We start from the raw sequence: 14,353 nt of genomic DNA, 5'->3' as shown, positions 1-14,353 counted from the left end.
ATAATCATATGGTTTCTGCTAGTTTTGTTGCTGATGTGCTCAATTATACTGATAGTTTTCCTGATATTGAACTACCCTTGCATTCCTGGAATAAATCCTACCTGATCAGAGTGTATTATTCTTGTGATGAGTTGCTATAGTCTTTTTGCTAATATTTTATTTAGAATTTTTGCATCTATATTCATAAGGGAAATTGGTTTGTAATTTTCTTTCTCTGTTTTGTCTCTTCCCGATTTGGGTATCAGTACCATATTTGTGTCATAAAAAAATTTGGTAGGACTCCTTCTTCTCCAATTTTCCTAAATAGTTTGTAAAGTATTGGAGTCAATTGTTCTTTAAATGTTTGGTAGAATTTACTAGTAAAGCCATCTGGTCTTGGAGATTTTTTCTTAGGGAGCTCCTTGATGGCTTGTTCAATTTCTTTTTCTGAGATGGGGTTATTTAAGTAGTTTACTTCCTCTTCACTTAGTCTGGGCAGCTTATATTTTCGTAAATATTCATCCATTTTACTAAGATTATCAAATTTATGTGCATACAATTGGGCATAATAATTCCTGATTATTGTTTTAATTTCCTCTTCATTGGAGTTAGATTCACCCTTTGCGTTTTTGATACTCGTAATTTGGTTTTTTCTTACTTTTTTTATCATATTGACTAAAGGTCAATCAATTTTATTGATTTTTTCATAATACCAGCTCTTAGTTTTATTTATTAATTCAATAGTTTGCTTAAGTTCAATTTTATTCATCTCTCCTTTAGTTTTCATTATTTCTAATTTAGTATTTAATTGGGGATTTTCAATTTGTTCTTTTTCTAGCTTTTTCGGTTGCATTCCCAATTTATTGACCTCCATTTTCTCTATTTTATTTATGTATGTATTCAGGGATATAAAACTTTCCTTAAGAACTCCTTTTGCTGTATCCCACAAGTTTTGGTATGTTGTCTCATTTTTGTCATTCTCTTGAATGAAGTTATTGATTGTTTCTATAATTTCTTGTTTGACCCCCTCATTCTTTAGGATTAAGTTAGTTTCCAATTAGTTTTTATTCTATCCTTCCATGGCCCTTTATTAGATATAATTTTTATTGCGTCGTGATCTGAAAAGGATGCATTTACTATTTCTGCTTTTCTGCATTGAATTGAGGTTTTTATGCCCTACTACATGGTCAGTTTTTGTATATGTGCTAGGTACTGCAGAGAAGAAGGTATATTCCTTTTTATCCCCATTCAGTTTTCTCCAGAGGTCTACCATATCTATCTTCTCTAAGATTCTGTTTACCTCCCTAACTTCTTTCTTGTTTATTTTGAGGTTAGATTTATCAAGCTCAAAAAGGGGGAGACTGAATTCCCCCACTATTATGATTTTGCTATCTATTTCTTCCTCTAACATCCTTAACTTCTCCTTTAGGAATTTGGATGCTGTACCACTTGGTGCATAGATGTTTAGTAATGATATTGCTTCATTTTTGATGATGCTTTTTAGCAGGATATATTTTCCTTCCTTATCCTTTTTAATTAGATCTAATTTTGCTTTTGCTTTGTCTGAGATAAGAATTGCTACCCCTGCTTTTTTTTACTTTAGCTGAGGCTTGATATATTTTACTCCAGCCTTTTACCTTTACCCTGTGTGTATCCTCCTGTTTCAGATGATCCCCCTGTTTCAGATGTGTTTCTTGTAAACAGCGTATTGTAGGATTATGGTTCATCCCATTCATGTTCACAGTTATGATTACTATCTGTCTCTTTCCCTCCATCCTATTCCCTCCCCTGTTTATGCTTTTATTTTTCTCCCTTTCTCCCTTCCCTCCTTGAGAGTTTTCCTTTTGGGGTGGCCAGGTAGCATAGCTAGTAAGAGCATCGGCTACAGTGTTGGGATGACCTGGGGATTGAATCCCGGGCTCAGACGCTTAGTACCCACCCAGAAACACCTGGCTGTGTAACCTTGAGCAAGTTACTTAACCCCAATTGCTTAGGGGCGGCCAGGTGGCTCAGCGAGTAAGAGCACCAGCCCCAGAGTCGGGATGACATGGGGATCAAATCTGGGCTCAGACACTCAGCACCACACCCAGAAATAACTGGCCTTGTAACCTTGAGCAAATTACTTAACTCCGATTGCTTTAAAAAAAAAAAAAGCGTTTTCCCTTTGACCACTCCCTCCCTCAGTATTCCCTTCTTATCAGCCCTCCTTCCTTTTCCTCCCCTTCCCCCTTACTTCTTCCCTCCCTTCTAACCCCTCCCCGCCTTTCTTAGTCATCCCCCCCTCCTACTGCTTGTTGGATATGATAGATTTTTATACTTAATGTACTATGTTATTTCTTCCTCGAACCAAGATTGACAAGAACAGATCTCGTGCAATGTTCCTTTCCCTTCCCTCTTTCCCTCTATTATGATTCGTTTTGTGTCTCTTCTTGATAGAGTCCTATACTTAGGTGGTTGTATTATTTCCTCCTTGCACCAGAACCAATGAGGGAAATATATAATTATATATATGCTCATATATATATATTATATATATGAGCTTATATAATGCTCATCTCCCTCCCTTCTTGCCCTCTATTATATTGTTTTTATGCCTCTTTGTGTGGCATAATTTACTCTTTTCTTCTTCATTCTTTCCTCTTCTTCCACTGCAGTCCCTTTGCAGCCCTTAAAAAGGTTTTTTTAATTGTCATTTTGTGTAATTTATACCCACACCCTCTATTTGTCTGCAAACAGTTTGCTCTTATTAAATAACAGGGTGTGTGTGTGTGTGTGTGTGTTTTCCTTATTTACCTTTCTATGTCTCTCTTGCGTCTCATAATTGGAGGTTAAATTTTCTGTTGAGCTCTGGCTTTTTCATCAGGAAGGTCTGGAAATCCATTATATAGGTCAGTGACCATCTCCTTGCCTGGAAGAATATGTTCAGTTTCACTGGATAGGTGTTCCTTGGTTGTAACCTGAGCTCTTTTGCCTTGCAAAAAATCATATTCCAATTCTTCCGATCTTTCAGTGTAGAAGCTGCCAGATCCTGTGCAATCCTCACTGTGGTTCTGCAATATTTGAATTGTTTCCCTTCTGGCTGCTTGTAGTATTTTATCCTTTACCTGATAGTTCTGGAGTTTGGCTACAACATTTCTCGGACTTTTCAATTTGGGATCTCTTTCAGGAGGTGATCAGTAGATGCTCTCCTTTTCTATTTTACCCTCTGGTTCTAGTATCTCAGGGCAGTTTTCCTTGATGAGCTCTTGGAAGATGTTGTCCAGGCTCATTTTTTCATCATGATTTCCTGGTAGGCCTATGATTCTCAAATTATCTCTCCTGGATCTGTTTTCTAGGTCAGTTATTTTTCCATTTGAGATATTTTACCTCTTTTTCTAATTTTTTAAACACCATTAAAACATCATTCTTGATGTTTTGTTTGACTGATTCTTGGTTCCTCATAGAGTTCAATTCAATTCAATTTGGTTGATTCTAGTTTTTAGCAAATTATTTTCCTCCTTTAGTTTTTGAAGCTCCTTTTCCATATCACACATTTTTCTTTTTAAGGAGCTGTTTTCTTCATTGTAATGCTTTTCTAATTTTACAGTTTTGATTTTAAAAGAATTATTCATTTTATCTTCTATCTCTCCAATTTGGTTTTCAAAGGGTTTTTTTGAGCTCATCTAAGAATGCTTTCTGTGCTTGAGACCAGTTCCCTGTTGAGGCTTCAGCTGTAGGTGTAGAGTCAACACTGTCTCCCTATGAATTTGGTTCCTCCCTCTCACAATTGTAGGACTCCAGAGTCTTTATCTTTGCAGTCTGCTTTTTACCCATTTTGAGGCAGGTCCCTAGCCACATCCTTCCTCTAGGTTTCCCAAGCCTTTACTATTTAAAGTTTTGCTTTGGGGCAATGTTTTCAGGGTCTGGGGGGGAGTGGAGCAGCCGGGGTTCACTCTGCCATCCTGGTCCCTGGAAGTCCAGATAGGGGCTTTTTAAATTTCCATGCTTGGGTTAGTAGTCCCAGGAGTAGCTGCTGCCACTGCCAGGGGCCCTGCATTTGACTCTTACCCTTTTCCATCTAGTTCCAGCCCTGCAGTGATAGGCCTGGCAATGGCCCTTGGAGTTGGTGGGTTACCTTGATGCCATGTTGATTAGGCCTCGTTAGGGCCCTCGACCTTAATTTCTTTTTTGGGGGGGGCTTTTTTTTAGAAGGCATTTGGGGTTAAGTGACTTGCCCAAGGTCACACAGCAATTTTTTTTGCGTTGAGTATCTGATACTGGATTTGAACTCAGGTCCTCCTGACTCCAGGGCTGGTGCTCTATTCACTGTGCCACCTAGCCGCCCCTTAATTTCTTTAAAAATGAAAAGGTTTGATTGGATCTCTAGGGTTCTTTTTAGCTTTAAATTCTGTGATGCTGATTATTTATTGACCTTCTGTGTGTAAACCATTGTGCTGGGTCCTTTGAGAGATATAAAACAATTAAGATATGAAAAGATAGTTAATTGTGCTAGGTTACAGAAAGAAGACTAGAAGACTAATGGAAGTAACTAATGATTTAAGAGTTCGTGAATTCTGAATTCTTTTGCCTCATCATAATCTATCATTCTGATTTTCCTCCTGCTTTATCACCTCTTCATCCTTACCTGTTCTTTATCCTTACCATGACCTCCTCTCCCTCTCCCAACTGAGTTCTTTCTTAGGCCATCATGTAATAAATGTCAGTCATCCAGTCACCAAACTCTTATTAATCACCTATGTACCAGGCACTGTGCTAAACACTAGGGATACAAGGAAAAGGAAAACAAAAAGATGAACCCAGTCCCTGTTATCAAGGATCTTACAGTCCAATGGGAATGAAAACAGCTATGTACAAACTAGATATGGGCAGGATAAATTTGAAATAGTAAGTGCTTAAGAAATTTTTTTCATTCATTCATTCACGTCTCTGATAGGAGGCAAGGAGTTATGTTTTACCCCCATCCTTTAAATCCTGACATTTTTCTTCCCGTTTGAAATGTGAGCTCTTAGAAGGAAAGGACTAAAAAAAGTCCTTAATGCTAAATACACTTCCACAATCCCACTTCACACTGTGTATTAGCACTTCATCCTGTCCCTGGTGATATGGATGGAATCACTCTGAAGTCATGGAAGTTGTCTTTCCCTTAGTCCCTCTATCATGATGACCCTGTCCTGGGCAAAAATAAACTAGGGTAAGCCTCGAGAAAGCTTAAAAGATTTGTATACAAATCCTCTGGGTTAGAAATGGATGCATTTGTCTCTACAGCCACTTCCAAGCAAGGTCAAGAGCATTTCTGCCCACCTCAGGAACAGAGCCTACTTCTAAGCAGTGTTCCACAGACTCCTATATTCACCTCTACAACTGTGAAAGGGAGGTATTTCCTTGGGAGACAAAAGGATGAAGAAGAGGACTCTGCATCAGAATTTACCCAAAGGTGAGGACTAGGGGAGAGGGCTTACTTAAATCTTGGTCTCAGTTTCTCTGTGGCTTGCCATTTGTCTAATCTTTTATGAGCTTTTCTCTCATGATCCCACAATTATCCTGTACTGTAGGGTCTCACTTTAACTTTCTATTTATTTGCCTGTTTTGCCTTTTTCAGATCTTCTTTTCACAAATCCATTTATCTTCTCTCCAGATTTACACTGATCCTTTCTTTTTTTTTGTAATTTTTAAAAATTTTACACGTAAATATAAAATAAGAAAAATGAAAAAAAAAACCAACACTGCCATGTACACAGTAGACCATAAGAAAGGATTCAGTATAAAACAATAAATTTCCATTTCAAGAAAACATATATAATAAATACTACACATTGTTTTCAAAGCCATCCAGCTTTGCTTCCTTGTTGATTTTTTAATTCTCTGCTGTGCACTTTTTACTTTATTCCCTCCCCTTGCCCTCTCCCCTCATCCTAAAAAAGGTTACACTTAAGTATGTGTGTGTGTGTATAAACATACACACATCCACTCATACACATAAATACAAGACCATACCATGCTTATTACTTCCTATCATGTTTCTCTGAAGGTAGATAGCATCTTCTTCTATAAGTCCAAGTCTTTTCATGTTTTTCTAAATCTACCAGCTTATCATTTCCTACACTATAACATTATTCCTTTCGGTATTCAAACAGCTTTTTACTTCATAGGATCTTTGAGGTTAATTTGAATATTTTTTAAATGTTTATTTTTAGTTTACATCATTAATTTCCACGGGATTTTGAGTTACAAATTTTCTCCCTGTCTTTCCCCTACCCACCACCCCAAAACAGTGATCCCACTGTATACCTCCTCCCCCAGTCTCTCTCCTATATCCACCCCCATTGCCCCTCCGACTTTCTAGTAGGGCAAGATGGATCTTTATACCCTAGTGCCTGTATATCTTTCCAGTTACATGTAAAATAAATAATACAACAATAATAATATATTTTTTAAAACATTTGATTTTAAAACTTTGAATTCCAGATTCTTTCCCTTTCTCCCTCATCATCCACCCTTACTGGGAAGATAAGCAATTCAATATAGATTGTATATGTGTAGCTATGCAAAACATTTCCATAGTGGATATATTGTGAAAGACTGACTGTATTTCCCTCCATCCTGTCCCGCCTCCCATTTGTTCTATTCTCTACTTTGACCCTGTCCCTTTTCAAAAGTATGTACTTCTAACTTCCTCCCCCTCAACCTGTGCTCCCTTCCATCATCCCCCCTCTCATCCTCTTCCCCCCTACTCTGCTGTAGGATGAGATACCCTATTTGGTGTGTATGTCATTCCCTCCCTAAGCCAAATTCAATGAGAGTAAGGTTGATTTACCCTTTTGCCTTCCTATTCTTCCCCTCCATTGTAACCATTTTCCCTTGCCTCTTCCATATGAGATAGTTTATCCCATTCTGTCTCTCCCCATCTCCTCTCATTATATTCCTCTCTCACCTCTCAATTTCATCTTTTAAGGATCATCCCTTCCTATTCAATTGATCATGTGCCCTCTGTCTATGTATACCTGTACCCATATATACACACACTCACATGTGTATTCAAACACCCTTATACCCTCCTATATATATGCGTATGTATACATATATGTTCCCTTCAACTATTCTCATACTGAGAAAAGTTTCATAAGTTACAGTTATTGTTTTTCCATGTAGGAATGTAAATAGTTAAACTTTGATAAGTACCTTATGATTTCTTTTCCCTATTTACCTTCTCATGCCTCTCCTTCGTCTTGTATCTGAATGTCAACTTTTCTATTCAACTCTGGTTTTTTCATCAAGAATGCTTAAAAGTTCTCTGTTCCACTGAATGACCATATTTTCCCCTGAAACATGATACTCAATTTTGTTGGGTAGATGATTCTTGGTTTTAATCCCAGCTCCTTTGCCCTCCAGAATATCACATTCCAAGCCCTTCGATCCCTCAGTGTAGAAGCTGCCAGACCTTGTGTTATCCTGATTGTGTTACAACAACATTCAAATTGTTTCTTCTTGGCTGCTTGTCACATTTTCTCCTTGATCTGGGAATTCTGGAACCTGGCTATAATATTCCTAGGAGTTTTCTTTTTGGGGATCTTTTTCAGGAGGTGATTGGTGGATTCTTTCAACCTCTATTTGGCCCTCTGGTTCTAAAATATCAGGGAAATTTTCCTTGAGAATTTCTTGAAGGATAATTTCTAGATTCTTTTTTTGATCATGGCTTTCAGGTAGTCAAATAATTTTTAAATTCTCTCTCCTGGATCTATTTTCTGCGTCATTGGTTTTTTTCCCAGTGAGGTATTTCACATTGCCTTGTATTTTTTCATTTGTGATCTGTTTAATAGTATCTTAATTTCTCATAAAGTCACTAGCTTCCATTTGCTCCAGTCTAATTCTGAAGGAATGATTCTTTTCAGTGAGCTCTTTTTCCATCTGGCAAATTCAGCTTTTTAAGGCATTCTTCTCCTCATTGCCTTTTTGGGCCTCTTTTGCCATTTGAGTTAGTCTATTTTTTAAGGTGTTACTTTCTTCAGTCAGATTGTTGACTCTCTCTCTCTTTTTTTTTTTTGCTTTTTGGAGGGCAATTGGGGTTAAGTGACTTGCCCAAGGTCACATGGCTAGTTTGTGTGTGTGTGTGTGTGTGTGTGTGTGTGTGTGTGTGTGTGTGTGTATGTGTTAAGTATCTGAGGCTGGATCTGAACCCAGGTCCTCCTGACTCCAGGGCCAGTGCTCTATTCACTGTGCCACCTAGCCGCCCCCTGTTGACTCTCTTTTCATGACTTTCTTGCATCATTCTCATTTCTCTTCCCAATTTTTTCTCCTCTTCTCTTATTTGGTTTTCAGAATCCTTCTTAAGCTCCTCTGTGGCCTGAAACCAGTTCATATTTTTCTTGGAAGCTTTTGGTGCTGGAGTTCTGACTTTGTTGTCTTCCTCCTGTTCCAGGCTTTGATCCTTTTTGTCCCCAAAAAAGGAATCCAAAATCAGATTGCTGTGCTTGCTTTGCTTCATTTGTTTGCTCATGTTGCCACTCTTGACTGCCACACTTGACTTTTGAGCTTTTTGCCACAGTAGATAGAACTCTGCTTCCAAAGGGGAGAGCTTTGTCCCGAATTGCTGGGGTTTTCTTAGCTGCCAAAGCTCTTAGTTGGGTGCCCTCTGAGAAGCCTCCACTGGCTCTGGCACACTGGTCACACACAACAGGACCTCTACCCTACACAGCAATCCAGATCCAAGCAGGTTAAAGCAAGAATGATTACTCGTCGGGCTGGTCGCTTGGTCCCCCTACAATCTGTAGGCCAGTAGCTCTGAAGCAATCATGAGGCAGCAGCTGCTGTTCCTCAGCTGCTTCTCCCTTGGGGGGGAAGAGGCCGGACCTCACTCCTAGACTCTGTATTCCCAAAGTCCACTGACCTCTCACTTTGTCTTTGGCATCTATGGGTTGATAATTCTTGAAACCACCACAGCTGCTGATCGTCCACTCTCCCGACATTCCTCTAGCCATGTCTGGTCGGTCTGCCTTGGGGCTAAAACCAAGGATTCACCCGAGGTTAGGCTTGGCTCCCAGTTCAATGCAGTGGACCCTTTCTGCTGGTCTGCCAGGCTGTCTTTAGCAGGAGGTTTGTTTCTCTTTGTCCCAGTGTGGGTTCTGTAGCCCTAAAGTTTGTTAAAGTCATTTTTTTATAGGTATTTGAGGTGGTTATGGAAGGGGCATACAGAGTTTTCCTGCTTCTATGCCACCATCTTGGCTCCACCTCCCAGTTTGAATATTTATAGTAGAATGACTTGATTGGTCAGAGTTGTTTTTAAAACAGTACTGCTATTACTGTATACAGTGTTCTCTTTGTTCTGTTCATTTCATTCTTCATTATTTTGTGGAGGTTTCTCCATACTTTTCTAAAATCATTGAGCTCATCATTTTGCATTGCAGAGTAGTGAACATATACCACAATTTGTTAGGCATTCCCCAATTGACAGGCATCCCTGCACTTTCCCATTCTTTGCTACCACAAAGAATGCTGCTATAAATATTTTAGAACATGTAGGTTCTTTTCCATTTTCCCTAATCATCTTGGGAAACATATCTAATAGTAGTATTGCGGGGTCAAGGGTATAGGCAGTTTAATAACTCTTTGGGCATAATTCCAAATCTCTCTCCAAAATGGTTCAATTAGCTCTCAGATCCACGAACAATTAATTGAGGTCCCATTTTTTTCCACATCCTTGTCAACATTTGTCATTTTCCCCTTCTATTGTTTTAGCCAATAGGTGTAAAATGATGTCTCAAGGTTGTTTTAATTTGCATTTCTCTAATCAGTAATGACTTAGAACATTTTTTCATATGACTGTAAATTGTTTTGATTTCTTCATTGGAAAACTGCCTGTTCATATCCTTTGACCATTTATCAGTTGGGGAAAGACTCATATTCTTAGAGATTTGACAAAGTTCTTTATGTGTTTGAGATATGAGAAACTGATATCTGAGGAACTGTCTGTAACATTTTTTCCCCTGATTTTCTGCTTTCCATCTGATTTTGGAAACATTTTTCCATTTATTTGTACAAAATCTTTTAAATTTAATATAATCAAAATTATCCATTTTACATCTTACAACATTCTTTATCTTTTTTTCATAAATTGTTCACCTATCCACAAGTCTGGTAGGCAATACTTTCCATGTTCTTTAAATTTTCTTGTAATATCTCCTTTTATATCTAGGTTATGTATCCATTGACATTATCTTGGTAAATGGTATAAGATATTGGTCTATACCCAATTTCTGCTAGACTGCTTTCCAACTTTCCCAACATTTTTAACAAATAATGAATCCCCACAACTTAAATCTTTACACTTGTCAAACACTCAGTAACTATATTTGTTTGCTGCTGTAGGTTGTATGTCTACTCTGCCTTTCTATTTCTTAGCCATTACCAGATGGTCTTGATAATTACTGCCTTATAATACAGTTTAAGATCTGGTACTACTAACCTCCTTCCTTTACATTTTTTCCCACTAGTTCCTTTGGTAGTCTTGATATTTTGTTCTTCCAAATGAATTTTGTTATTTTTTTCTAGCTCAGTTAAATAATTTTTTTGGTAACTTAATTGGGACAGCATTGAATATATAGAATAATTTTCGTAAAAATTGTCATTTTTATTATATTGGCTCTGCCTACCTATGAAGAATTAATATCTCTTCATTTATTTAAATCTGATTTTATTTGTATACAAAGTTTTGTATGGTTTAGTTCGCATCGATCATGGGTTTGTTTTGGCAGGTGTATTCCCAGGTATTTTATATTGTCTAGAATTATTTTAAGTGGGGTAACTCTAGCTTTCTGTTTCTGCAGTATCCTATTGGTAATATAGAGGAATACTAATGATTTATATGGATTTACTTTATATCCTACTACTTTGCTGAAATTATCAGTTATTTCAGTTAACTTTCTAGTTGAGTCTTTAGGATTTTCCAAGTATATCATCATATCTCTGCAAAAAGCAATGCTTTTATTACTTCATTCCATATTCTTATGTCTTCTATTTCTTTTTCTTCTCTTATTGCTATTGCTAGGATTTCCAATACAATACTGAGTAATATTGGGGACTATGGCTTCTAGTATTCCCATTATAAGTAATGCTTGCTAATGGTTTTAGGTAAATGCTTCTTATCAACTTAAGGAAAAGTCCATTTTATGCCTGTACTTTCAAGTGTTTTTTAAAAGAAATGAGTGTTAATACATCATGAAATGCTTTTTCTGCATCTATTTATATAATCATATGATTCCTCTCTATCAGTTCTTCCTCTAGTGCCTCATTTATATGAGATAATTGCTCTTTTTACCTTTTCCTACACAGTTTTGCTTTTTAGAATCACTATATCATGCTCAGCTCTTTCCCAGCCTTTCTTTCAAACTCCTCAATTACTAATGACAATCTTAAGCATACGGTTTGTATTTCAATTTATAAAAAGTAAATAGTTTGTCCCTTATTAGATCAGCTTGTGGTTGATGTTTGCCTTCTATTTCTCCTGGATCTCGTATGTTAAATTTTCTATTAAATTCTGATCTTTTTGCAACAAAGTCCTCAAAAGTCCTGTCAATTAATTGAATAGCCTTTTTTTTTTTGTTCAGGATTATAATTATCTTTGCTGGGCAAGTTATTTTTTGGCCACAACCCCAGTTCTTCTCCTCTTTTAGTGTAGCAGCAGCTAGGTCTTGTGTAGTTCTAATTGTAACTCCACAATATTGGAATTTTTTTTTCATAATATTTTCTCCTTAACCTGGGGGTTTTGGAATTTGACTGTGATATTCCTGTAGGTTTTCATTGTGGGATCTCTTTTAGGTGGTGATAGGTGAATTTTTTTCTTATTTTTACTCTCCCTTCTTGTTCTAAAACTTCAGGGCAATTTTCTTTTATTTGTTTCTTGTATTATTATATCAAGCTTCTTTTTTTGATTGTAGTTTCAGGTAGTCTGATTATTCTTATGTTTTCTCCTTTTGATCTCTTCTCCTGATTAGATGTTTTTCTTGAGATGTTTCACATTCTCTTCTATTTTTTCATTCTTTTTATTTTGTTTTATTATTTCTTGAAATCTTACAATGTCATTTGCTTCCCCTTGCCCAATTCTAGTTTTCATAGAGTTGTCTTCTTCTGGATCTCCTTTTTAGTTGGTTGACTTTCTTTTCATAATTTTCTTGGTGGGGGGTGGAGCCAAGATGGCAAAGTAAAAACAGGAACTTGTCTGAGCTCCGTCTCCAACCACCTCCAATACCTGTAAAATATGACTCTAAACAAATTTTAGAGCTACAGAACCCACAAAGTGACAGAGAGAAACACATCTCCCACTGAAGGCAGCCCATCAGGCTGGCAGGATCACAGCAAGCTAGGAGCTGAGTGCATGAGCTGTGCAGTCTGAGATCTGGGTCGGTCCCAACCAGTGGCACAGACTGGCCAGAGCAGACTTCAGGAGAGGGAATCACCAGCAGCTGTGGCGGTTTCCAGACTTCTCAACCCATAAACACCAAAGTAAAAGGTCAGTGGGGAACTCTGTTGGAACCGAGTGACAGAAGAGCATGGTCCAGCCCCTGCCCTCCACAGGTGGTGGAGGCACAGCAGCTGCAACTGCTGCCATGTGGCTGCCTCCAGAGCTCTTGGCCTGCAGATCGTAGGGGCACCAAGCAACCATTTAGAGGGTAATCACTTTTACTTTGACCTGCTTGGATCTGGATCACGGTCTTGGGTGGTGGTCCTGGGGTGTGTGGCCAGTGTGCCAGAGCTTGAGGTATCTGTAGAGAGGGTGCCCTCCTCATAGCTCTGACAACATTTGTGAAAGCCCCAGCAATTTGGAACACAGTTCTCTCCACTCTGGAAGCAGAGTTCTACCATGGCAGTGAGCTCAAAAGTCAAGTAATTGGTTGGCAAGATGAGTAAGCAGAGGAAGCATAATAAGACCATAGAATCCTTTTTTGGGGACAAAAAGGATCAAAACATGGAACCAAAAGAAGTCAACGAAGTCATAATTTTCTTGGTTTTCTTGGATTGTTCTTTTTTTCCCCTAAATCTCTCTTATCTGATTTTTAAGTTCTTCCAAGAACTCTTTTTGGACAGGTGACCATTTGATACTCTTTGAGGTAGGAGAGGCTTTTTGTTGCTCTGTATCCTCTGAAAATGGACTCTGGTCTTCTCTATTCCCATAGTAGCTGTCAGTGATTGGGTTCTTTCTTCTTTGCTTGCTCATTTTATTTATTTTTATTTTTAGCAGCTTGCTAAAGTGTTGCCTCTGGTCTCAGGTCCTTATTTTTTTGAACTTTGTCCAGGGCCCAGTCTCTGCACTCCTTTCCTCCTCCAACCCCCAGCTAAGGCCCCCAAGCACACTATGCTGAAAATGCTCTTGCTGAGGACCCCACAGTGGCTGTAACCTTCAATTTTCCCGTTTGGCCTGCAACTGAAACCAAAAACTTAGCTCTTCTATAAATGCCCACAGCCAGCAGTGTCCCTGCCCCACTACTGTACTCATGAAGTGTGCTGCTTATTTCTCACCTTCAGCTTCAACCTGGGACCTCATTTTGGGAACACAGTTTGGCCTGGCATCACTCTGAAGCAGAGGGTCTGACCCCCACACTGTCTATGGGGTGAAAATTCCTGTGGCTAAAGCTGAGGTTACTTCCCAGCCCAGCTGACCCCAGTGCTTGTTGTTTGTTGTTTTGGAGGAAATAGCCTGGAGTTGTTTGCACTTCACTCAGGCTCAGCCTCTGTCCTGGGGTCTTTCCTTTGGATCTTCTCCAATTGTCCCAAGAGGACCATTGCTCTACCCCAACTTTTGTTTATTTTTGCTTCTCTGTGTACACCCTGAGATGCTATTTTGTCCTGTTTATAGAGAAAATCTGAAGATCTTGGAATTCTCTGACCTACTCTGCCATCTTCCCAGAAACTCCTCCCTACACTGATCCTTTCAAAGTAACTTTACTTATTGGAGCTACAGAATACAATCTCTTTTGTCTAATATGTGAGGTCATTCGCAGTTTAACTTCTGTCTACCTTTTCAGCTTTATTTCGATATTATTTTTTTTTAATGTGCTCTGTATTCTAGACAAACTACACTGCTCTCCAATGTCTTGCCTTCTCCTATGTCCATGCATCTGTTCTGGTTTGTGAAAACAAAAAACAAGAAAAATAATGAAAGAAAAAATATTCTTCAATCTGCACTATGAGTCCTTCAGTTCCCTATCTGGAGGTAGAGAGCATTTTTTTTCCTTCAGAATTTATTTATTTTTAGTTTTCAACATTCATTTCCACAAGATTTTGAGTTACAAATTTTCTCCCCATCTCTCGCCTCTCCCCCACCCCAAGATGGCATGTGTTGTAGCAAGCACCCCAGTGTCCCCAGGGTGCCTGCTCACACAGG

At 38.4% G+C, this 14,353-nt stretch overlaps 1 protein-coding gene across 6 annotated transcripts in view; it reads left to right on the top strand.

The window, feature by feature from the left end:
- Positions 1 to 14,353, top strand: part of STAG3 (STAG3 cohesin complex component) — a 66,081-nt gene that overhangs the window by 43,271 nt on the left and 8,457 nt on the right. For all 6 annotated transcript variants that reach the window (XM_069063276.1, XM_069063281.1, XM_069063278.1 and 3 more), the window contains one exon: positions 5,245 to 5,413. In XM_069063276.1, coding sequence (XP_068919377.1) covers positions 5,245 to 5,413 — 169 coding nt within the window. The remainder of the gene's footprint in view (positions 1 to 5,244; positions 5,414 to 14,353) is intronic.

Source organism: Petaurus breviceps, unplaced genomic scaffold (genome assembly GCF_028583685.1).
Source record: "Petaurus breviceps papuanus isolate PSGF00001 unplaced genomic scaffold, PetGlider_PUasm1.0 90537, whole genome shotgun sequence".
NCBI classification, from domain to species: domain Eukaryota; kingdom Metazoa; phylum Chordata; class Mammalia; order Diprotodontia; family Petauridae; genus Petaurus; species Petaurus breviceps.
The sequence above is the reverse complement of the archived record's forward strand: the minus strand, read 5'-3'. Positions and strand labels throughout refer to the sequence as shown.